The sequence below is a fragment of the Betta splendens genome, chromosome 4 (genome assembly GCF_900634795.4).
Source record: "Betta splendens chromosome 4, fBetSpl5.4, whole genome shotgun sequence".
Taxonomy (NCBI): Eukaryota; Metazoa; Chordata; class Actinopteri; order Anabantiformes; family Osphronemidae; genus Betta; species Betta splendens.
In genome coordinates, this window is record NC_040884.2 from 20,464,844 (window position 1) to 20,490,258 (window position 25,415).

At 46.1% G+C, this 25,415-nt stretch overlaps 1 protein-coding gene and 1 long non-coding RNA gene across 4 annotated transcripts; one reads left to right on the plus strand and one right to left on the minus strand.

Annotated features, from left to right (window-relative positions):
* The first annotated feature begins 115 nt into the window (after positions 1-115).
* On the plus strand, positions 116-13,132 carry cdh19 (cadherin 19, type 2). Of its 3 annotated transcripts, XM_029147999.3 has the most exons (13): positions 117-293; positions 3,334-3,725; positions 3,808-4,102; positions 5,488-5,607; positions 6,368-6,535; positions 7,362-7,552; positions 8,907-9,160; positions 10,133-10,260; positions 10,385-10,506; positions 10,579-10,696; positions 11,362-11,613; positions 11,907-11,951; positions 12,536-12,670. In XM_029147999.3, the coding sequence occupies exons 2-12, from the start codon at positions 3,480-3,482 to the stop codon at positions 11,921-11,923; spliced, it is 1,911 nt and encodes a 636-aa protein (XP_029003832.1). In that variant the 5' UTR covers positions 117-293; positions 3,334-3,479; the 3' UTR covers positions 11,924-11,951; positions 12,536-12,670. The 3 variants fall into 3 exon arrangements, 2 of the variants coding, with proteins under 2 accessions (XP_029003832.1, XP_029003831.1); XR_003785714.3 differs by having other exon boundaries at positions 116-293; positions 11,362-11,951; positions 12,536-12,639; XM_029147998.3 differs by lacking the exon at positions 11,907-11,951 and having other exon boundaries at positions 121-293; positions 12,536-13,132.
* Positions 6,762-18,472, minus strand: LOC114853998 (uncharacterized). The gene is made up of 3 exons (XR_003785715.2): positions 16,833-18,472; positions 10,527-10,705; positions 6,762-7,882 (listed from the first exon to the last, which is right to left on the minus strand). It is a non-coding gene; the product is annotated as an uncharacterized LOC114853998 (long non-coding RNA).
* Between the last annotated feature and the right edge of the window lie 6,943 nt (positions 18,473-25,415).

Genomic DNA, 25,415 nt, shown 5'->3' on the forward strand with positions numbered 1-25,415 from the left:
ACTATTTGCATGGGCATGAAGGCCCTGAATGTTCACCACTATTCTGATGCGAGCCCAAGACAATGGAGCCTGTGTTTGTTCTCCAGCAGGAAGTTTGAGGAGCAGAAGACGAAGAAGAAGAAAAGGGGAGGTCATGGACGGAGAGCGTGACGCAGTGATGGAGCCACGCACATTCGTGGTTTCCAGCACCGGGGAGTGCATCTGAGCAGACTGTGGTTCCTTCCACCCAGGGAGGATCTTCTTAGATGGCAGCCGGTGACGAGTGGCCCGGGACAAGAGACGAACACAAACAGGTGGGTGTGGTGAAGAGCTCCATGCATCATGTTAACGCATGGCTTTGATTAGAATGTTAATCTGACGTGTGCATAGATCTCTGCAAGAAACTTTCTCACCTCTGGAGGGAGAGAGGGACACAATGCATTTCCACGACCTTTATTTAGCCAAAGAACTTCAGACGTGTTTGAAATAGTTGACTAACCAAATATTCTGGTCCAGTCGTCGTAACGACAGCGACCGGTGAAGCGCAAATACTCCATCTGCCACTGGACAAAGGCGCAGCAGGACAATAGATTATCCAGAAACTAATATCAAATCACACGGCGGCATCTTAGCAGCTGTTGGGCCTGTAGACAATAAAAGTGAATGAAAACGGCTCAGCCTTTAAAACAAGGGTTTTGCTCATGTCACATATTCACTGAAACCTGGTCTCAAATATTCGTCGTGAACTTCTTTTCAAGACAGTAATTATCATTTCATATCGAATTTCTTTCACTTTTTTAATGTGGTAACGTTCGACGGCGTCAGTTAATTGTTTATCACATTATAAAAGAAAACGAGCAGATAACACAATGTTGCTCTTCTGCTGATAAATGTCGGTGGAAATTCCTGACACTTGGCTGAACACTAATGATTTCCACTCGTGCACATAATAAAAGCGAACAAATTACTTTACTAACAAGTACACGACGGCTTGACATTCCCCTGTTGTTCTGGCTCAGTCTCTGGACTCATTTGAGGTCTGGAATTAGGAAACATAAACCGCACGACGGTGGTATTGTTTTACGGAGCTGAACAATAAACATCACAGGCTCCCAAATGACCAATTAAGCACATTTTGTCTTGGAAGGTTGATTTTTAAAGAAGCAAGACTCAACAGATGGATGTTTTTTTCCTCAAGATCTCGAAAAGCTGCAGTTAAATGAGAGATCTGACTCTGTATTTACATCCACCGTCACCGTCTGAGCTTGTCAGCTATTACATTTTACAGCTTTTCTTTCTGCAATTATACAGACGTCAGGAAAGCCATGCATTAAAAGATGCCACCGTCAACTGTACATGTGGATGCTGACACGTCACCCACAATGTCAAGTAGAAGCTGCTCCTTCGTTACTGCTGCGTTTCAGCGTCGCCACATTACACACGTTTTAATAGCATCCTAGGAGCCACGGCTGCATCGCAATATAGGAAAGTAATGTGACGGTCGCGGAGCATCTCGTGCTTAACATGGTGAGACCGCAGCTCGTTGTCGCCGTGCGAAGCGCCGTACGTAGAGGCTGCAGGAGGTCGGCTGGAAATGGGAGGAAGTTCCTGTTAGAGGTAATGAACGGCTGTCAGCCACGGGGCACTCTGCGTGCACCGCATGTCACGGAGAGATGACGGTGTCGTTTGACCATGGGCCTCAATAATGGCTCTTATTTTTAGTTTTGCTCGATTTTATACACTTGTAAATGATAAATGATGGATTTTATTTTGAAGGGCCGTGTGTTACTTTTAAATATGAGCCTTTGGCAGGGCCACTGTTATTATCAAGCACTATCATCATAGCTGTGAGACGTGGACATGTGTTCAGCCTCCTCCCTAACTCCTTTACTATTTACAGACCTGGAGCTATGGGCTTTTTTGGACGTACCCATTAGTTTCCAAGAATTTCATCACTTATTTCTCGAAGGGCCCATCTTGTTAAATTGGCACCTAAACGTCTGTTGACCTGTGCACTATTCCATCCACATCGGTTACATCTGATACCCCCAGGAAGATTTTCCGGCGGGCTCGTTGGCATGTTGGCAGCCGAGCCGTTGCTCGGAGTAACATCATTGAGGGCTGTTGTCTCGTTTTGGCTCAAGGCTCTCAGTTTGGGCGCGTGCTCAGCCGCCCTGTGAAAGACCATAACAGCTCACGATTCACTGGCCACTAATTGGAATGTCACTCCGCAACGCTCGGAGATATGACTGCGGCCCGTAAAGACATACATAAGCACAAACACATACTCTCGTCACATTCTGTATCGAAATTGAATTTCAGAAACGAAAGCCGGTATCAGTAATTGATTTTACCAGCTCATTACAAATGGGACTTGACAGCTAATTTACTTTTACAAAATTAAACATGAACATTACGAGCTGTTAAAGCATTAATACTGCAACTACTCTAACAGCTGAAACAACCTCCTGCGATATATATTTTACATTTCCACCCAGCCCACCCGGGCTGGAAAGCAAACACCTACTTTATGAGGCTGTATATGTAATGTGCTGATATTACAGTATCAAATAAAAGCTGCCATGACTTGTAACCCTGAGACTCTAGAAAAGACTGTGTAATCTGTTTGAAGTGAAGTCAAACGATTTCAATAATGTTACTAAGCAAAGTCCTTTCCGGCCCACGAACAAGAAACAACAGCATCTCCACCTCTAGTTGTGTCCGGTGCCGATGCTTAGACGCGTAAAATGGCAGCACACCAAATCGAGAAGCAGCTGAGGAGGTGCTGCTTGCGTTTGCGTGGCCCTAACTTGTCTGACATTCGTTGTCCTTTCGCTCTTGACCCTGAGCTCGGTGCTTGTTATAATTGGCGCATCGATTCAACTCGTGGTCCGTCGGAGGCATGCGCGTCTCCGTTTTCCATGTCTGGGAAGACATTGATCTAATTAGAAGTCTTCATTAGTCAGCCGCAGAGTCGGCGTCATGCTTAAGGAATGACGTTCAGGCCCTGCACAATGCGGGGCCTTGTCTGAATTCACAACAGAGCGCTGCTTTCAGCCGCCTCTGCAGGGCCACACAGCCAGTCAGAGCTCAGACAAAGGCTTTGTCTTTGTGTGGCAAGCTCCAAATCGGATCTCGCCTTCGCGCTTACGTCACACGAACAGCAATGAAAGCGTTGCTGTGAAATGGACTCGACATAATTCAGACAAAAGGACGTCATTGCTGAGCTCGGGTAAAACAGTGGATGGCATCCTTTAATGTCTGACAAATTAAAAATATAATACAATCATATTAATGCGGTAGGTTTATTACTAGAAGAGTAACAATGCGATTTATTTTGATGTTGGAAACCAGGACCAACTGCTTTAGAGACATGAGTTCACACATGAAGCACATCATAACAGGATGGGACACAGCGTTGCCGGGATGATGAACTACACCACTGCCGAATGAAGGACTGGTAGAACTGGACCGCTGGCGCCTCTATCTGTCCAATATCCATGAGAAGTGCAGAGGCAAAGCACAAATGGACGGTAAAGATGAGCGTGGCCGGTGTTTTGGCTGCGCTCACCGTCTTGTCCATGATTCCCGGGGGGCTGCTGAGCGACATGAGAGGCACTCAGGGCCTGGAAGCCCAACAACTGGCCCAGGGGTCCACTCATCTGCAGCGTCGCCTGAAGAGAGGCTGGATCTGGAAACAGCTGTTTGTCCCCGAGGAAGATCCCACTCCTCGCGTCATTGGCCAGGTACCCGCGCAAATTGAATGCCTTCCATGTCCTTGATGCGTGTTTCCTCACTTACGTCAAGCCTCCCGTTTGGTTTTTGCAGCTCAGGTCCGATTCTGACCGAGGCGGCTTCTCCATCAAGTACGTGTTATCGGGAGAAGGAGCTGGCGACGCGTTCGAGATCGACGAATTTACCGGCGAGATCAAGACGCTGAAGAAGCTCGACCGCGAGGAGAAGGCCTTTTACGTCCTTCAAGCCCAGGCGATCAACAGGAGGTCCAACGAGCCGGAGGAGCCGCAGTCGGAGTTCATCATCCAGGTCCAGGACATCAACGACAACGTTCCTCAGTTCCAGAACGAGCCGTATGTGTCCAGCATCCCAGAGATGAGCCCAACTGGTACGTCTGCGAAAGATGAGAGAAAATTCCCCAGACAACAAAAAAAAAGTCAGAATGAAATGTAATGTCCACACACACACACACACACACACACACACACACACACACACACACACACACACACACACACACACACACACACACACACACACACACACACACACACACACACACACACACACACGTTTAACGACTAGAGTAGCCTACATCCTGATCTAAACATCTGCCTAAAAGTTCATGTAAATGAACGCCTCATCTACGAGTTGTTCTCGTTCATGAGTGTTTGCCTGCTAAAAAGCTTTTTGGGAGCGTGTTTATTCCACTCTCTCCTCCATTCACATCAATTATTAACACGCTACTACTGAATATATTTTAATTACAACCGAGTAATCAGCCAAACATGAGGCGTTTCCTTTTACTATTTACTTTAAAATATTTAAGTGCGCCACCGCTTTGCGAGGTAACCTATATAACTTTTACTGAATGCTCGTTGGTGTGAAGTCAGCAGTGAGCTGGGATCTGTGAGGTTAGACCCATCAGCGTCTTACAGGAAATTATAGTTTTCCAATTTTAGACATAAAAGCATAAACATGCACAAATAAAAAGTTATCTATTGTTTCCATAGATATGCTTTTCATATGACTACTTTTAAAATATAATCTTTAAAAAATAAAGCTTTACTAAAAACAATGAAGTAAAGGTTATGAATGTCTGTCATCTTTCCCCGTTCAGGACGTTTGGATGCCTTTGGAACCGTTCCTTAAACATTTTTATTATGAACACTGGCCTTTTCATATCACTAACATTAGCATTTCAATTTAAATGTAATCTGCTTTTGTAGCATTCAGTAATATCTCACTAGTGATAGATGATAATGTGCGGGATTAAGAAGACAAAGTACAATGGGGAGGTTCATCAGGGAGGAAGAAATGCTGCGCTACAGCAAATCCCTGCCTGTGTGAAAGACTTGGCTCTTTCTGGGGAAAGAAAAGATGATAAAGGAGGCGAAAGATACTGTAGAGAGCAAGGAGAGGAGAATGATATTGTCTGGGGGGAGAGGGGGGTAATAAGTGTGTGAAATGGAGGTAGAACCGATCCAGGAGCACAAAAGGACGGAGAGCGAGGAGCAGGTGGAGAGAGATGTTGCTATACTATAGAGCTGGAGGGACTGTCACACATGTCTGTGCCGTGGACGACCCCCGCCTCCTCCCCCAGCCTCCCCCACTTTGTCAACAACCCCCCTACCCTGCCTCAACCTCACCCCCTTCTCCTCTTCCATTCCCGCTGCTCCCGCCCTGGGCCAGACAGACAGGCTGCGGCATAATCACTTTATCTCCCTGCCGACCGGGCTAAGTCTCGCTGTGCGATCCGCTCGCCCCCCACAGGGACCACGGTGGCCCAGGTGACAGCCACAGATGCTGATGACCCCATGTTTGGAAACAACGCCAAGCTCATCTACTCCATCCTGCAGGGGGAGCCCTACTTCTCCGTGGAGCCAAAGACAGGTAGCCAAAGACAGGCGTGGAGCCGTTTCATGGAAGCTGTGCAAATTTTATAAAGCACGATCCTACAATTTATAACGCGTACACTTCAAGACATGATGGATGCAGATGTCTCCATTTTTTTATTCGATTTTAGCAAAGGAAAATGTGCAACCCATCAGACACTCTCTGTTTGAAAAAGGCTTCACCTCGACAGTTGTTAGTCTTCCAGTAAAGGTTGTAGCTTATGTCACTAATTAGACGGTGGGGACGTGTCTATAATTAATCCATAATCTCATATAAAAGGTGTTGTTTCTTTAGCCTTTTATTAAAATGAAACATCATGTCATTTTCCAGTAGGACTGAATGAGAAGTAATTAAAAGGCACCAGTCTCATCTTTGGGCTTTGTTACCTCACCAGGTGCCTTTCAGAGCTGCTGTTTGATACAGGTCAGATGTGCTGGGAGCAGACGCTTATGTCACGATTACTCACTGGAAATGACGACGTCCGGGGGCAAAAATAGCTGATAAATTAGCCGCTCTAATTCTCTTAATTCAGATCTGTTTACTGTTGCCCACAGTCTCCGCTTTGGCGAGACTGTGGGCAAAGCGGAGACTGAAAGCCCTCTTCATATTTCTTGGAGTATTGATTAAATTTGCAGACTTGAAGTTTAGTGCGCTTCCGTTTTTTACTGTGCTGCACAGAAGTCGTTAAGACCAACTGGGGCAAAGTTTGTTTAATTCCATATAAAACTCTGGACATTGCTGGACTCTGTGCCCGCAGGAATCGTCGTCACGTCCTGGCCCAACATGGACCGCGAGGCCAGGGAGCAGTACCTGGTGGTGGTGCAGGTGAAGGACATGCTGGGCCTCAGTGGCGGGCTCTCGTCCTCCACCACGGTCACCGTCAGCCTGACCGACGTCAACGACAACGGGCCCACATTCCAGCACCGTGAGTCACTGCAATGACTGCCAATGACGCAAGCGCGAGCGCTTAGGGAATCGATGAAGCATCCAGGACGTGTTTAATGTCGTACCTGAGATGGTTCCGCGGTTCTGGTGGTGGCGTGCGCTGCGGCTGTTGCGGTCTTTCTTTTTTTTTTCCACATTCTGCTGAAAATTAAAAGAAGGCAGTGAAGAAAAGAGGGAGGGAGAAAGAAGACAAAGGGGTGGGGAAGTTCTGTTCATCGCCCAATGGATGAATTTAATCATTCGCACGTGAAAGGACATTTGTCATGACCTTTGGAAACAAACCGGCCCTCTCAGCAATAAAGCGGAGTAAATGAACGCCCCAGGAAGAAATCAATTCTGTGGGAACGAGACGGAGGATGATTCTGTTAACTATTAATGCCACATTCATTGCAGGTGCCACAGTCGCTCTGTGGTGGAGGAGGCCTCGTAAATATTATCCAGTCACACGTTGCTTTGAACCGAACTCTGTGATGTCACATCAATGCAACATATTAGGGCTTGTTTTCTGGAGCAGTTTGGTCACGGTTCAGCAATGGTGCTGCTCAAAGACACAATGAAACTTTCTGATCTTCTTATTAGAGTTAGGGTGGGATTATGTAGAGATGCTACAAACTCAACCTGCACCACTACAGTATGTTCCCCCTCCCAATCGCTCTGCACAGTCTCTTGACTGGAAATTAGCACTTTGGCGTCAGGTTCAGTTTTCTTTTCTCTCTAAAAAAATCCTATTGGGTAAAACCCACTTTTGTTTTCCGTTTGATTTGGAATCCCAGCGTTAAGGTCATTTTGTTTTGTTGTTTTTGCAGACATGTACATGTTTCTCATCAGGGAAAACGCCGCCGTGGGCACCACCGTGGGGAGGATTATGGCAGAAGATGGAGACACCGGCATCAACGCCAGGATGACCTACAGTCTGGAGGATGATCTGGAGGAAAGCTCCACATTCATCATCGAAACAGACCCGGTGACGCAGGAGGGAGTTATCCTGCTGGCCAAGGTGAACGCACAGGGTATATTTATGATATATTTATGAAATTTGTAGAGCTCTAGTCTCATTTTATGCTTCCTGTTCATTTTAATGACACTTCGAGGGCAGTGGTGCAGTCACACATCTTACTATGGATAATCATAGCTAACCACCGGGTTACCTAAGGGTCTAATTAGAAGTGTTAAGTATACAGACAACAACAGCGAATTATAAGTTTTATCTCAAAGTGGTGATGATGACGTCTGGTTGGGAGATCTGTGTGCAGAAGCTCCAGGTTCTGTGTTTCTATCCAGAAGAACCATATCTCCCTGCGTTTTAGGTGATGGAGGCTCCAGGAAACTGTAGGTGGATAAGGAGTCACACACACACACACACACACACACACACACACACACACACACACACACACACACACACACACACACACACACACACACACACACACACACACACACACTTGTCAGAAGCAGTGATGTTTATTTCCATATGTCAGACATACTGTAGCAGTGCAGTGAGTCTGGGCCCATATGTGCACAATATATGAGTGTATAGGCGGCTACAGGGCGACAGGTAATAACGTGGATCATTTAGGTGATGATGGTGCGTCAGTGATGAAATTAATTACAGTCTAATTATTCGGCCGGTTCAGCTTCAAGGAGAGCGTGGTGAGATTTTAATGGCCCGAGCCCAGACTCTGAGCTGATCCCAGGAAGCTGCTGGTTCTGGTGAGGATCAGCCACATGTTGACCCACAGCCCAAACCACACACGTCCTAAAGGCAGCTGCGTTTGGAATTAGAACTTTTCTACTCAGAAACTCAGGTCTCAGGTCAGAGGAAGGTGAACCTATTAACTCCTATATGAAAATACTCAATCACTCATGTAGCAGAATATTAGATTTCACGGGTTTTGTGTTAGACTTGTTCATCAGACCATATTTTTCTCACATATTGAACGCTTCACCTTCATAGCACAGGAGATTTCAATTTAGATGCAGAGATAATGAATAAAATAATAAAAAAAAAAACATTATTGACTGTCGGTGAATCATTTCGGGAACGCTGTAATGGTTCGCATGCTGTTTTCTTATTACTGGAATCATGATGTTAATCAGAAACACAGCATTATTTAAGTGCACGCTCACAGCTGGTAACTTATTGACACTGACTGAACAATTTGAACATCCAGTCTGAGTCATGTCCAGCTCCCGGTGGAATAATCATCTGTCTTAAGCACACGTTGGCACAGCACATTTGAAAAGCTATTACTCTTCAAGCTCCCTTAATGATGATGAACCAGGTATTTTCTGCTTATAACGGCCGCTGTATTAATACCAATTGTTAACGGCGTTCCGTTCCTCCGCAGCCGGTGGACTACGAGACCAAGCGGCGCTTCGTCATGGTCGCCGAGGCCGCCAACGACCACGTGGACACGCGCTTCCTGACGCTGGACGAGTTCAGCGACAGGACGTCGCTCAAGATCTTCGTGGAGGACGTGGACGAGCCGCCCGTCTTCCTGTCGCCCGCCTACGAGTTCAAAGTGCCGGAGAACGCGGCCGTGGGCACCGCGGTCGGCAGCGTCGGCGCCAGAGACGCCGACACGGCCGCCAATCCCATCAGGTACAGGTGGAAATGAGGAGGAATGGCACAAGGGGACCTCCCCGGACAGCTTCCTCCACGCGGTGAAAAATCATCCCATTTCAAACAGTGTCACTGCCTCGGTGCATCCGTTTCTACCCTTGATCTCTGGATACCCTGTACATGGTCATATTTATCTCATATTACTTTAGTCGGAAATGAGCCCTGCTGAATAAATCATGAAGATTTTTTTTTTTCATACCTCACAGGCTTTTCTATCTATTGCCGTGCTATTATCACAAAGCAACGTGGCCAGACGTGGGAATGTAATAAAGCACCATACCAGGTAGCATATGGAATAGAGATTTGCAGTAATTTGCAAGTGGGGCACGTTGCAGGGGAGACGGCAGCACCGGCGCCTGTAGTCCATCTCTGCAGAGCTTAAGAGTGGCAGGTGCTGCATATCATCCTCAGTACAGCGTCTATTACTGTCCCCCCGGTGACAGCGTCTCATTGATTCACGCATTCAAACAGCATTTTACACGATCCCCGATTCTAGTAAATATGATTAAGTTCACGTTCTTGAAATTGACACTAGCGAAGAAACAGGACAAACGACCCTGTTTGTAAAAGAATTTGATTTGAGGTATAGATTTACATTATTTTTTTATTTACATACATTATTAATATTGCAGGTGCTCAACATAAAAACTGGCTTCTTGACTGTGAGCCTGTGCCACCTGTAGCGCTGCGAGGCTGTTTTACATTTCCACACTCAGGAGCCAATAAAATATCAGGGTCAGATTAAAAATAATATTCAATTACATCGTGCGTTTGAGGCGCTTTGTTTTCCCAGCCCTGTCGCTGTCACACCAGTTTGTGTGTATATCGTCTTTGTTGGATATCTGTCAACAGATTAAAAAATTGAGCAGTTTGCCTAATTAATTTCCCAGTGGCGCCGCAGCGTTGTGTTTGCCCAGAAAAACAAGCTCGATTCTGCGATTCCTCCGCTAGATATTCCATCGGCAAGCGCATCGACGCCTTCAGAGTCGACGCGCACAACGGAACGCTGACGGTGGCGAGGGCTCTGGACCGCGAGGCCGCGGCCTGGCACAACCTGAGCGTGGAGGCCATAGAAACAAGTGAGGCCAAGCGTCCAGTGCAAAGACTCTCATACATTTATCAGTCCTAAGTATTATTTTGACAGAGCTCTTCCGAAGCTTTTATGATACATGCACCCCGTGGACTCTTTCTTCACTGCTGCAGAGCAGGGCCATTTGTCCTCCTCCGTGGCGGTGTTCATCAAAGTGCTGGACATAAACGACAACGTGCCGAGGCTCGCCAGAGATTACCGGCCGTACATCTGTGAGGGGACGCAGGCGGGAGAGGTATGTAGATGGTGATTTACCCCGTTCTGCGTTTCGCACGCCTCCTCGCTGATGCTGCCTCGTTTCCCGCAGGTCATCCAGGTGATCGGCGCCGTGGATCCAGACGAGCCCGCGGAGGGTCACCACTTCTACTTCTCCATGGTCCCGGAAAAGCACATCAACCCCAACTTCACCATCAGAGATAATCAAGGTGAGCTTCCTTTAGATAAGAACAGGAGGTTGTCAGTGTTCATTCAGGACCAGAGTCAGGAGCTACAAGCTGTCACAAACTGAGGGCTCATACAAAGACAGAACGGAGGCGTCTTTTCCGAGGTAATACACACTTTCATTTAAATTATTGCTACGTACCTGGAGGTGTTTTGACACATTTACAAATGAAATTCCTCAGCAAGTCACTTTTTATGTCTGACAGCCTCTGGATTAAGTTTTTCGAAGCATAATGCCCTGCACTCAGTGGGCAGTGGAGTTTATAATGAAAAAAAAGCTAACAAACACTCGCTGAAGTGCACATGAGTGGGATGTTGGTATATGTCGAATGGGCCCAGGTAAAATATGCTGGTGCAGTGTATGGCTGGTTAACCAGGCAAGTACAACAGTCTAGTCAGCAGCCAGGCAATGAATAATGAATTGAACACATTTCCATACGCCACCAGGCAAATTTGACTCCCACAAACTTATTGTTGAGAGTCTTGATGAAGCATTACCTCAGTCCCAATCAGAACGGACGCGGCGCAGACCTTAAATCACATTACACGCCTCGCTTCCGTCGCTATCGCTTGTTTCTAATTCGTCTAAAACACACAGCGGGCAGAACCTTTTCCTTTTTTAAGCCCGACGTGATGTTTCGCCTCTCAGACAACACAGCCAGCATCCGGGCCCGCAGGAGCTCCTTCACTCGCCGGGACCGGAGCCAGTACCTGCTCCCCGTGGTGATAACGGACAGCGGCGCCCCGGCCCTCTCCAGCACCAGCACTCTGACCCTCAGCGTGTGCAGCTGCCAGCCGGCCGGCCACTGTCCGGCGGGCGGGGTGGAGGCCCTGTCGCTGTCCATGGGGCTCAGCCTGCAGACGCTGCTGGGCGTGCTGGCGTGCCTCGTCACGCTCACAGGTAACGAGCGCCCGCTGCTGCCCGCGTTCCCGTTCCATTCCAGGCGACCCAGAGCAATGGTGCACAAAGAAACACACAAACAAAGGGAGCTCCACGGAGGTCTTTGCTCTCTGACCTCAAATCGCCCCTGGCTGCGAAATTTGTTGTAGTTATTCTATAACGGCAAGTAAGAAATGTGCATCAACTATTTTTAATTTACTTTCATTTTGTAAGATCAGTTTTTTTCACAAAGGACTCCACTGATGTAGACTGAGATATGTTAAGTGATAATCGCTGTACTGGTATTTTTTCAGCTGGTATGTTGCGATAGAGCAGTTCCGCTCACGTCCTTTTGGCAGGTATGAACGGCAGAATTCTTCATTAACAACCCCCCCCCCCCCCCCCCCTTAAAACCTCACCAGCGTGCCTTTAACACGCGCTTCTGAACTCCTGCAGAGCAGCAGTGATGTCACCTAATGAGCGTATTGGTTGCAATACATCAGTAGCAACGGCGTCCTGGGACACGACGGGCTTGCATAGCGAAGAGCTTTATTATGACCTCGGCTGCTTTGTTTCCTCCCCGTGCCCATCACATGAAAGTTTAATGACAATACCTGCTATGCTAACATTGTGTCGGGCGAGCGCGACACCCAGAGAAAATATGCCATCATGAATAATCACTCTTAGCATTTGGTGCCATGTGGAGCAAATAAAAGTTTTCCATTTTATGTGCGAGCTGAAATTAAAAACACATAATTTATAGTCTAATTTGTATTTTGACTTTTCGCATCCACAAGTTAGAGGAAAACAAATCCAGCTGCCATTATTTTGCATGTACATTCTGTGTGCATGCTCCATCAGGCACCCCCATGCTTTCCTCCCCTCACTGAGCTCGTGCCCTGGTGTTTATCTGTAATGATCTCCCACCGCGTCGTGTCTGCAGTGCTGTCTGTTCTAATGCTGATGGTGAGGAGACACAGGCGGAAGCGGCGGGAAGGGGTGGAGGTGCCGGCGAAGGGGCTGGAGCTGGAGCTGCCGGAGACGCTGTCGCAGAAGGTGCTGTATTACGGGGAGGCGGGAGGCTTCCGGCAGCCCGCCGCCCCGCTGCGCTCCCACCCGAGGAGGAGGGAGAGGAGGCTGCGGAGGGAGGCCGTCAGGGCCAGCATACGGATGTCCCTGCGGGAGTCGCACCTCATCGGCCCCGAGGACGAGGTCTTCAGGCAGTTCATCATGGACAGGCTGGCCGAGGCCGATCAGGATCCTCACGTGCCCCCGTTTGACTGCGTCACAGTCTACGCACACGAGGGCTCGGGGTCCCCCGCCGGGTCCCTGAGCTCACTGGAGTCCGTAGACTTTGGGCCCGAGCCGCCTGTTTGTCATCCCAGACCTTCCTTAGCGCGACTCACACCGTGGTGTGGCAGTGGAGACGAGGATACCATCTTCTGAGACATGGCTTAAAGTGAAATGGCTAAGGTTTTTTTTTGGTTGATTGACTTGGACAGTGCATTTATCAACATGACAGTAAAATTACTTAAAAGCTTTTGTGTTAAGTGTTGCTCTTAAAGGAAGAGTCAGACCGTTTGGGGCCACTAGCCAGACTCATCCGCTGGCTGGAGCGTCATACAGTATTTACTGCACGGTCAGCAACAAGGCAAATACATGCATCTACCACAATGTCAAAGTAGCCCTTCAAAATAAAATCAACACTCGCTTAAGCAAAGCTGTTTGACGTGGTTTGTGGAGCTGGATCCACGTTTACTTCAAATTACATGTTACTGGCAAAAATAAGTTTTGGTGGATGGTGACACATAAAGCTGTACAGCATGCGGTGTGTTGATGGTTATATTAGACCATGTGTTAGTGCTTTACAATCAAAGGGCAAGAGTCACTATTTTACAGCTCTGAGACATGACCCGCCGGGTGTCACCAGCATAACAACACCAGCTGCCACTTGTACAAATGCTAAAAATTGCAACTTACTGACAAGTGACCTTTTGTGGTCTCGTGAAAAAAAAATGTCTAACAGTAGCATGGGCTGAAGCTCCACATCTGATTGGGCAGCACACAGGACACGCTCTTCACAGACTGTAACGCATTGTACATCCCTGCTCTGGCCTCATTGAGACCTTTTCAAGGCCTCAACGCGTTCTTCATCCTGACACTATATGAACAGCAAGAATAGCTCCGACATCATCACATCATTATTCCTGTATTATTAACGACTGACGAAGTCTATATTCACTCACTGAATTAGTTGTCCACCATTTGTCCGACACGACACACGTGCAGTCGGCTGCGATCAGGTCCAGTCGCCCATCATCCTCTCATCAGCGGTTCTCAAGCTGAAGTATAGAACAGCAGAAGCCTCTGTTGAGACACAGCTGGACACTTTGAGGTGAGAGGATCTATGGGAAACAACTAATTGAACGGATCTGTTCGGCTTCACCGTTCTCGATGTGGTTACTTCATGAATATGTGTCCCACTCAGCGGGGCAATTCTCAAACACCGCTGCCGCTGAGCTTCAAATAGTTTCCGCTGTGTGAAACAATCTATCCAGCCGGTGCTTGTTAGACTAAATCATTGTCTCACAAAGGTTCCTACAAACACAGGTGTTCACAAAAAACTCTTTTCAAACAAATCCCTGCAGTCCATCATGTAGGGTTTGGGATTTGCCCATAAAGGAACTCTTATAATTCCCTTTTCAATAGTACCTTAATGTCAAAAGTCATTCAGCTCCTGGTGTCGTTTAACCTTCTGAATTTCTGTCATTAACCACAGTGAATATCACGGCTAATTTAACCTAACAGCCCCTTTCTTTGTGTAATTATACCCATTATAGCAATGTGAAGGATTTCACTCCGTCAACTGTCTCTGTCCTCTGCTCCCGAGCACAGGTTACACATTCAGCTCTTCTTTTCAAACCCGGTGCCAAACTCATCACGGAGCGCCACAATGCTCACTGGAGGGTCTCATTTGGCAGACAGCGGGCTGATTGAAAAGATGCCTAAAAGGATTCACAGAGCCATTTTCAAAAGTCATTACTAACACGCGTGCCTTAAGGTTTGCCTGAAGAGCAGATAAAAAGCATTCATGTGTAATTTGGTAAAGCGATAATAATTACGGAGTATGAAGATTAAGATCTGGACACGATTCTGACAGTGTCAATGTGTGTAATTGTGGCCATCCAACATAAGGAGTTAATGGATAGTTGAATAGACATTATGCATGGTGTATAAATCCCCAACTGTAGGACATGCTGAACTAACGAAGGCCGGGTTCTGAGAGTAATTAACATAAAACAAGTTAAAAATTAGACTTAAAAGGAGAAAATGAAAACTAAACTTTAGATAGATTGTGAATGGAGCAGAAGCAGCTCTTTGAAGTTCACAGATTAACAAGTAGTTAATCTTGTAAAATCCATTTTGTCAGTCCAAAGACACCACAGACACAAAGGTTCAGAGGAGTTACATTGCACTGATACACTGTCTCTCTAACTGTCCACACCAAGAAAACTACTGTAGCAGACAAAATCCAAAGACCATAACTAACCTGACTTTTGTATCTGTCCACCTAACGAAGCCATTTAGGTCAGGGGAGAAATAAAACCAGCCTGGAATCATATATTTGGTTCCCTAAACAACTACAGTATGCTGAGAGTGAGGATGAGTAGTACTGTAAAACTCTCAGATAGAAGATATTATAATAATCCCTTCAAGGATAGCTGTGCTGTATGTCTTCATGCAGAGCTAAGGCGTACGCACATTCCCTCACTCATTCCAGTGGAGAATAATAATAATGCAGGGTGATAAACATGGATCCTACAATGAAGTATTAGCTTGTACCAGTGATGTCACGGAAAGGAACGATGTTGATGATGGGAGACAAGTGCAAAGTGAAGTAAAAAAGAAAAAATTAAATATCACTTAATTAATTGAACTGAATTGAAGGAAACGAACTCACAGTTAGGAAGAACTGTCTTGCATGTGTGAACCCTTTCACATAATCAAGCTGCCATCACCCAGCATGTGTGCTAGAGTGGAATCTGACAGCAAACGTGTTAAAAGATTAGGCAAACTTTCAGGATTTGCAGAATATATTTCCGGCAAGTTATTACATGAAAGCTTTTGCTGTTCTAGTCCGTTATTGAGCTTCCCCCTATGTTGCAGGGAGACTTGGGGATTGTCACAGTTTGAAATGAAATTAATAGATTAATAAGTAACAATATCCTTCAAAAACTCAGAGAACTTCTTGTTGCCATCACGTTTGTAGTAGTTTGCAGTCCTGTTTGCAATTTGCCATCACACCATGAGGAAGCAGATTATTATCTAAACACGTGGGGATTTGCTGCAGTGTTTGTTGGGCACCAACACAAATGCCACTGTTACCGGGTTTACAGCAGCAGAGTCGCTGGTTGAGTCATCTCACTTTGCCCGTCGGTGAAGCCAATTCAACGTCTCGAACATTTAAGGTTAAGCATTTGCAGCTTCGCCGTATAAAACTAATGATGAGGTAAATTCAGGAGGCAGGCGTTTGGAGGCACTAGTCACACTGCTGACTTCATCCAAAAATTAGAGAGAAGCAGAACCGCCTGACTGTGATTGGAGAGTTAGTGAGCCTGTTGCTAATCACCAATCATCATTCTGACTCCGGCATAAAAATCAGGCCATTTTCTTTGACAAATCAGTCGGCAATTCAGCACAGCTAATGAAAACTGAAGAGCCAGCGACGCGAGAGGCAGCGGAGTGGGGCCGTAAACGTTGGCGGGGTCATCCTTCAACAGGAGCCCGGCTTCCGAGCCACTGTTATCAGCCACGTAGGCGCTGAATGTACAGTACTGCCTCCTGTTTGCCCTTTACTCCTTGGTGCGCACATTTACTGTAACCTTGCGCTCGGATAAGACATTCAAATAAATGAGCTGTCCCAAGATTATATTGATGTTGATGAGGTGCTTAAAGTGATCAAAGATCTTGGAGCTGTCCATTCCCATTTCATTAATTAAATAGCCTTAAAACGTGTTTCCTCAACCAGATGCTTAGAGGAAACGATGAAGTCAGATTGATGCCTTTGTGTTTGTCCTCACAGTAAACAAAGCCTCCTACACATACTGGAACCAAATATGAAATGATTTGACAGAATGCAGAAGAGACAGCAGCGCGTCAGGACACATATTTACAATCAGAAAGAACATGTTAGACACGTGAGACGACATATATAAGAAAAATATATACACAAACTGTACCTGAACAGAAGGAGCCACGCTTCACAGGATACAGGAAACTGTGGTGGCCTCCAGGCTGAGATGCTGCCTGTGGGTAAGGAGCAGAGCTAAGCTAGGATAAGCTAGGCTAAAGCTCAGGGACAATACCTGTGCTTTAGCTTTGCCCACAATTCACAGCGAGCCCAGGGCCGCTACAATACAACACTACTGCACTATCTACTGCCCAGAAAACTGAGACCAAAATTTAAAAAATACAAAGCGAGAGGAAATGAGACAAAGGCATTGTGGCAGAACAGGTGTTTTAGAAACAGGAAGTGGGCGTGGCTTAAGTCTGTGCAACAGTAAAGTGATCCAAAAGATTCTCAAATCCTCATCTCCTGACAATCAACTTCAATTATGTAGTCAAGCTGTTTTAAAACACAAGTTAAACAACCAGTTATTTTATTTTGTACATTGTTTCCTTGTTTCAATCAACTTATCCCTCTGCTCTCCATGATACGTTTTCAACAAATTAAATCACAGCGACCTTCTGTTTAAGCTGTTCTCACTTGAGCTTCCTCCATGTGCTGTTATTTTTCCTATCAAAAGGTCCTGCTGTATCTAGAAACACCTCCCACTTATCATTCACAACACATCCACTTGATCTGATTTCATATTGTTCTTTCCTTAGTCCTGTAGTATGAAAGTACTACTATGGAATACCAAAGGCCTCGGGTCCAAAGTGAAAAGTCCCATTAATAAAGAAGAGATTACTTTCACTCGCTGTCAAGGCCCTGTGCTGCTAAAGGATTGATGCTCTCACATTAAATCAGCCCCTTGAAAGGTCCTTCTAAAACTGTAGGTAATTTTTTTTCTCATGTTCAAAAGCACTATGAAGGAACTGATAGTGAGATTTTGTTTAGCTTGTTTTTTAATTGCATGTTTGTAATATTTAACAAAAATTTGTGCATACTGCACTTTTTCTTTCTTTCTTTCACTCTTTCCTTCTTTCCTTTTTTTCGTTCCCTCTCTCTTTCTTTCCTTCCTTTTTTCTTTCTTTTTTTCTCTCTCTCTCTTCTTCCTTCCTTCCTTCCTTCCTTCCTTCCTTCCTTCCTTCCTTCCTTCCTTCCTTCCTTCCTTCCTTCCTTCCTTCCTTCCTTCTTTTCTGTGTATAATGCACTTTTTTTTTCTTTCTTTCTTTCTTTCTTTCTTTCTTTCTTTCTTTCTTTCTTTCTTTCTTTCTTTCTTTCTTTCTTTCTTTCTTTCTTTCTTTCTTTCTTTCTTTCTTTCTTTCTTTCTTTCTTTCTTCCTTCCTTCCTTTCTTCCTTCCTTGTTTTCTCCTTCCTTATTTCTTTTTTTCTCTTCTTCCTTCTTCGTCCATTTCTCTCCTCAGAGCCACAGGGTTTGTTGTTCACTTTTTGTTGTCTGAGCCATCATTCAAAATGCAGGGCTTTCTTCTGACAGGCACTGAAGCAAGGAAATGAGAAATGACTTACACAGTTTAGCTCCTCTTCATGTTCACTTGCCTTATTATTATCAAACGTGCACACGCCACGTTCACACGTACACACACGTGCACGCTCGTGCGCGCTGGGGTGTGCGTGTGCGCACGCACTTTCGCAGATGATTAGTGAAGTCTCCTCAGCAGAAAGACGCCCAAATCTGTAAAGTGCTGAGAGGTTTTTTGTCAATGTCCACATGTCATGACACACAGCACATGTAGCAGACTTTGACACAGCACAGAGCGATGGTCCCTGCCCACCACTAATTAGCTGTCATTCACAAGTGATTAAGGCCCAAATGTAAATAAAAAATGAAAACTGAATTTTACTTGGGTTGCCTTGTCAACTACATTTACCCAGCGCTCAGCTAATACCGGATGTAAACATGCATAATTCACATAATTGTGATAAAAGGTGTCATGTGACTATAACAAAGCAAGAATTTTCCCAGTGTTAACATTTTTTTTTTCTGACTTCCACATCCTGAGGAGATGAAACACAGCACTTACTCTCTCTACTCTCTGAGTCTGTCTTGACTGGACTTTTTGTACTTAGAGCAGAAAGAAAATCATTTTGCTGTTTTTCACCTTTTACTGTCTTCTTCTCGTGCAGTATGACAAAAAGTTGGCTTGTGGGTTTTACACTGGGAGAATTATTGTCAATAAACAAGCTCAGCCTCAAACTGATTAGTCAATGTTTAATTATTGTAGCTCCATCTAAGAAGGTGAAAATGTCCCATTTAGCCTCATTTTGTAGATTCGGGTTTTTTATGATCTGGATCCTGTAGATTTAGCTTCCATAGGTTTTTATTTCATTCATTGATCTCAGCAGATCATCTCCAGCTCCGTCAGACGGGATGATTTGGTTTTTGGCACCCGGATGGATTTGAACCGGTACAGCATGCAGTTAAGAGTGTGTCCAGTGCGTGAGCGTGCATTTCAGACTAGAACTCCGTGCAGGCAGTATTAGCAGTCGCTCCAAGCCAACGGTGCCTTCCCACGTCTTGGACGTGTGTGCGTCTCCATTGTGTATGCACGTGTTGTGAGGAATGTGCTCATCGAGTTAGAAAAAAGCCATCGATGCAGTCCTCAGAAGTAGCACATCATTAATAACGGAGGGACCTTTGAAGATCCTGCATAAATGTCTAATTAGGTTTGGTAACCTTTAGGAAACTCAAGTGGGTGAATACTAAACAGGCCTGGAGATCTTGTACTGCATGGCAAAGTAAGCACTCAACATGTGGGAGGGAGCGTTGACATTGAGGAGGTTTGTTCCCCTGCCTGAAAGGGCACGCAATTTAAGCCGCATTACAAGCGCGTCTGAACTCATTGGCCAATTTATCGTAGTTAACCATCCTGTGTATGCACATCATCGCGGAGGTGGAACAAAAATATGCAATTTTTGCGTCCTGCCCTTCAAGCTGTGCGGATCGGCGTTCTGCATAAGCGTGTGGCATTTAGCAGAGCCTTCCCTGCGAGTGTTTGAGGGACCGGCCACGTTCACGCTGACCTAGAAAACAGCGGAAGGGGCGCACGCGCTCAGGTTCAGGCCCGCGTCCTTGTCAGTCTAATAACGCGTATTAGGAGACGACAGCATGTGACAATAGGAACGTCCTATTATCATGCGCAGTAGACAAGCCTCAGTGTCTGAATGCGGCAGGAACCCGTGTGAAATGCTGATGTCTCCCTGCGACCGTAGGCGAAACATCAGCTCTTTGAGGGCAGTAAATGTTGCCTGACTAGTCATTTTGTTCAACCCTGGAACTAGTATAATACATACAAAGCACATTGTACATGTTTCAGGTGATGTAGGACTCAGTAGTCAACACAGAACCTTGTGTGTTGGTTTCTTTGTGTGGCGTCACCTTTGACGGATTTTGTTTGTTTGCATCTACTTTAAAAATAACAGTCTGTTCTGCTCATGAACTTTAAGCTCTTTGTGGTAAATTCTATAAACATATGCGTCTGGAGACAAACATCGCAGGCAGATGCACTCAAACACATTCATTATACGCGGCGGCGGACGCATGGCGTCGCGCCGCCGTCGCACACACACACACACACACACACGCGGCCCGTGTTGTCAGAGCGCAGTGTAAAATCAAAGGGGCCGTTAATGGAGGCGGACAGCAAGGCGGCTGTTTCATCAAAGTGCAAAGGAAATGCAGATCTGTGTCCTGCAGGATGCGGGGAATTGGATCAGCTTCCTTGTGTCTGCGGAGCTGGAATCACCCAGCGCCGGAGTGCGGCGATTACTAATGGCCGTCCGTGGGAAATATTTACTGACTGTCTCGCCTGCGGAGAAATGCCCGTCGGGAGCCCAGAAACCTGTCCCCTGGCCAGATTTTTATTTAGCTGCCAGCTATAACACAACCTGGAGGATGCTTTCTTTATTTGACTGATACCAACGAGCCCGAGCGCCTCCGACTTTATGTCTGACTGTGTTAGGAATCAGTTTTATGATAATGGCAGTAACACGGTGGGAGAAGCAATAACACTGGGCTTGTAACGAATGTCAGTGAATAATGTGACATTTATGTTTAGATCTCGACGCCATATGATGAAATATGGGATCTGTCAGTTACTTCATTAGTCAAAAACAAACATTTATTTTCTGTTCATATTTTATGTATAACCAGTTCCTCAACTGGAAAAGTATTATATCACAATACAAACAAATGTCACTTGGTTTGTGTGAGGTGCTGCAGAGTTAAAACCTGATACATAATTAACTAAATGAACACGCTCTTGTTTGACAAGTTAATGGACTATTGCATCAGCACCAGCTTCACATCGAGCCGCACTTGTATCAATGCCCACGTTTTAAAATAGCCACAGCACAAACTAGGAATTTTATGTCTAAATATAGCTCAGTGGTTTTTTAGCCGAACCGTCATTAAACCCTTTGAGCAAAACACTTTTTTATGTTAATTACAAAATATCAAATCTATATTTATTGTTGCTTCCTCGCTCGCGTGGTTCATCAAAAAGAGTCAGCTCAGCTTTGATTGGAAATACCGTAGAAAATAACTGAAAGGTAGATTTGGTTTTGATACGCATCAGATGCATAAGTTGAAAACTGAACACACAAACTAATATAATAAACTTGATTATGAGTCCTGTTGAAAAAACACAACTCAACCATGTCTTTGTGCGTGATTTATTGCTCAGAGCTCATCGCCTTGTTTCTCGTCTTTCTTTGGAGTATTTCGACTGCATCTGCTTCTCGGAGTATTTTTACATGCGGGAGAGAGAGAAAATTTAGATGAAATGTGCAGCGACTAATCTAAGCTGACCTTGGGTTTGGACACATCCAGAGCCACAGCTCTTCTCTAACAGACAGAGGTATTTGTGGCAACGCACGCTTGGTATTTCTATGTGGATTTAATTTTATCCTCTAATTATCCCGGAGAAGAACAGCGTCAATTTACAGCCGGCAACAAAAACAAGTTAGGCTTCCTGCCATTACAGGTGTCAAAACAAGGTATTTACTAAGACTAAATGCTGGAGCTACAGCAATTCCATCACAGCACAGGAACAATCGACCAGATGCTTTGTCATTAGGTTCAAAGACAGCACAGTTCATCTCCACCATTCAACAAGGACGAGGTTTTTACAGTAGCATTTAACGAATCACTTTAAGGCCGACGCTGCTCTGGGACAACCCACGTGAGCCATCGGGAACCGCGCACGCGATTTTATCACGTTGCACAATCTGCCGGCTGCGCCGAAGGTCATGGGTAGGAAAAAAAAAAAAAACACGACTGTTTCATTCTTTGTCACGGTTACGCATCAGCGGCAGCCACGAGCGAAAAGCAGAACCACCTGCAACATCGGTCTCGCTCCCACGCCGGTCGTCAGTCTGACTCTGCGCAGAACCACAAAGAGAAGGTGTCAAGTGGTTCTGCCACGTTGATGGAGCCGGGGGGGGGGCCCACAGAGACCTCTAATTTTCTGAGTGAATGGTCCCAGATAGAGCTAATGATATGTTAATGCTGAATGGCAGACATTAGGGAGGCCAAATGACGGCAGTCCCAATTACCTCAGAGGGACGTGCCTTGTGCGGCGGTGTCACGCAAACAAACTCTGTAAACACAAACAGGGAGCGGAACGGCGGCTGGAAGGACTCCGGGGCTGCTGACAACGTGTCAGAGATCTGAGGCGAACTGAAGACCATGCAACTTATAGTCAAACAATCATTACGCCTCCACACTTTGTTTAGCTGTGGGAAAAAAAAAAAGAAATGAAACGGCACCTCTCAGGGAGAGATTTGCATCTTTCATTTCCTATGAGAACAATTATGTCGCTACCTTTTCCAAGAGTGTCACGAAACTTGAGAGCATCTTTGAAAATACTGCTGTAAACTTTTTTCAGTTTTTTTTTTTTTTTGATTGTTGCCTTTGTTGGTCCTTTCATACAGTAACTTTTTCTTCTTCTCACCACTGACGCAGTTTGGCAGGAACACTGGGATGGCATCGTGCTCACTGACAGCAGAGGCTGGGCCGGTGGGCGGAGGTTACTTTCGAATGGCACCAGATTGAAATATGCCACGAGAGATTTTCGAATTCCCAAGCTTTCCCAGTTGTGCAGCACGTCTCCCCCGGTGCGGGTTTACCTGTGAACGTCTGCCTCAGTGTGTGCGCGCTCCTGTTCGGCCGGGCTTAGCTGCAGATTGCTTTTCCCACATTGCTTCCTCCAGTGTGTGCAGCATATGGCCATTGTGATGGAGGGTAAAAGGAAATGACAGGCCATTTGAAGATGCTCTAGTCCTCTGCATCATGAATAATGCAGAGGGTGCAGCGAGCAGGTTCTCAGTGCGAGCTTCAAAGTTTATCGGCCTCCCGTGTCTCCCTGGGAGAGAGTCGACAGTGCTGAGGGGAGATTAGACCGACACCGAGCAGGGACCTGGTCAAACTCAATTAAATACAACCAGCATAATTCCATCCTCTCATTGCGCCATTCGGTTTTATTGGAAAAATAAACTCGCACCTTGAAACCACAACAGAAAGGGAAAACAGGCGGTGAATTATTAAGCAGGGGAGTCGCTGCGTGTAAAGAAAAAGTGGAAGTGACAACGCGTGATCGATGGATATTTTCATTTGGTGTGTCAGACGCACATCCTCGCGTCAGCGGAGGAGCACGTGGCAGAAATCAAACTTTTATGACTCGGACAATCAGCTCAGCGCCAGGAATTAAAGGCGCTGCGGCGCTGGAGTGCAGGGAAGCGGCGTTAAAGCGCTGCTGATGGGCCGTAATAGTCCCATTGATGGAAGATTTATTAGTCGGCCTGATCTGAAAGCGTAATTCACCTGAAAACCCCCCAAAACATCAGCAGTGAATCTCGCTCTTCGCTCAGATTTGCGTGTTTCCTTCCACCGTTTCCGGGGTCTTTTGAGATCTAATTAGCCCTAAGCCCCTCCTGGTGCAGATGTGGGCCTGCAGAACCACTCCCCCTCAGTGAGCCTGTTGTAGCATGTAACTATTTTCCATGTCTACATGATAAACAAACACTTATGCCACCCACGCATTGAGCGCTATATCAAGCCAGGCTTGGCTAATGATGATAAACCTACGTAAAAATACAAAGTACTGCTAATTAGGCCTGTGTTGATTATAGCTCATTAATGCTGATGCTGCCCTGACGGGTTTTTGCCAATCATCGCTGGAGAGAGCGTCGGTGCATCATTTTCTAATTACTTTAATTCTTCATTGTGCCGAGGCTCCGAGCGCGTTGGTACGGGACCCGCGGTCACGTGCTCCAGCGTGGCCCGCAGTGAAGGACAGCCGAGGGTTGTGCAGATGGTCCTCCCGATCCGCGGACGGCAGGAGTTTCCCTCAGCTTTCCACAGCAGAGACGTGTCATGATGTAATAAGACTGTATTTTCTTCAAGGCTGAAATTTCAAAGCTCAGAAGTTCAAAAAGTTAGAAAAAAAAATCACAACACAACAAAACTAAAGCAAATCTTGGATTTCTATGATCAGATACACTATAGACAAGAATGACTAATATATCAAAGACAGGAGAACAGTGACGTCATAAAATCTATATTTCTACGTCCACATAAACTCTACAATGAGAGTTCACTCGTTCTCTCAGTTGCCTTGTGACACGTCTGAGCCTGAACCCGGTGATGATCCTGCTGATCGTCCTCCATTTCACTCCCACCTCACCTCACGTCTCCATCCAGCTCGTCTGGACGGAGACGGCTCTAATTTGAGCTGTTTTATGCTTATTATCCTAAATTTCTTTTCTTTTGCACCCTATTACCCTAATCTTGCCAGTTTGACCCAGTTTTCGGCTCCGTGCGTTCCCCAGGCGCCCGGGGAGCGAGCGGGTGCACTCCCACTCACACACACACCTCTCAAGAGAATTATTTATATTGCCCAGGTCTGGGACCAGTCTAATTTGGGTGGAACTATGGAGTACACAAACCTGAGGTCTGACATTTCTCTTGCTGAAGGCGGGCGCAGCTGGGAGAAACAGAGAATAAAACATGGTGCAGCAACAGGCTTTGATCTCGCCTTCCTTCCTTTTCTGCCTTTCAAAGCAGCAGCGAGGAGCCGTCCAGCCGATCGGAGCGCGGCCACGTTCCTCCGCCACCAACGGGCACCTCGGGACGCGCGGCCAGCGCGTTATTTGTTTTGATTTTTGCTCTGCGTGAGCGCGAGAGCGAGAAAGCGAAGACGGGCTCTTTGGAGTTTTGTTTCATGCTGGGTAATCGCAGAACTACATATTCACCCACATGCATAAATATGCGAGGACTTAGTCCCCAGTTGGCTCAGAGTTAAGCTCATATTTCGTCTAATTTCTCTCTGCGTTGGAGCCGAGCGCTGCGCCGTGTAGGCACGTTCCTCACCTTCACATCTATAATGAATTATTCTCCTCATTAACACATCATCGCATCCTGTTAAAACGAGAAAAACAAAATCATAATAGGGAAAATTAAGCTGCTGATCAGTTGCCGTTACTCACTGACGGCGATGAGCGATGGAGGAACTCACACCCGCGTCGCAGAGAGAGATTTCTTTAACAGGCGGCCGAGAGGTCAAACTCCATTAGCGACAATCTGAGGAAACGCGGGCATCCTCTTTGTCCAGGCAATTTGTTGATGATGCATGGTTAT

What these genes read in the sequence shown, in the direction of transcription:
- cdh19 (XM_029147998.3), top strand. Translation starts at nt 3,480, where the DNA reads ATGAGAAGTGCAGAGGCAAAGCACAAATGGACGGTAAAGATGAGCGTG. An exon ending in GAGTTATCCTGCTGGCCAAG is followed by an intron (nt 7,553 to 8,906) that starts GTGAACGCACAG and finishes GTTCCTCCGCAG; the next exon opens with CCGGTGGACTACGAGACCAA. An exon ending in AGGGGACGCAGGCGGGAGAG is followed by an intron (nt 10,507 to 10,578) that starts GTATGTAGATGG and finishes CGTTTCCCGCAG; the next exon opens with GTCATCCAGGTGATCGGCGC.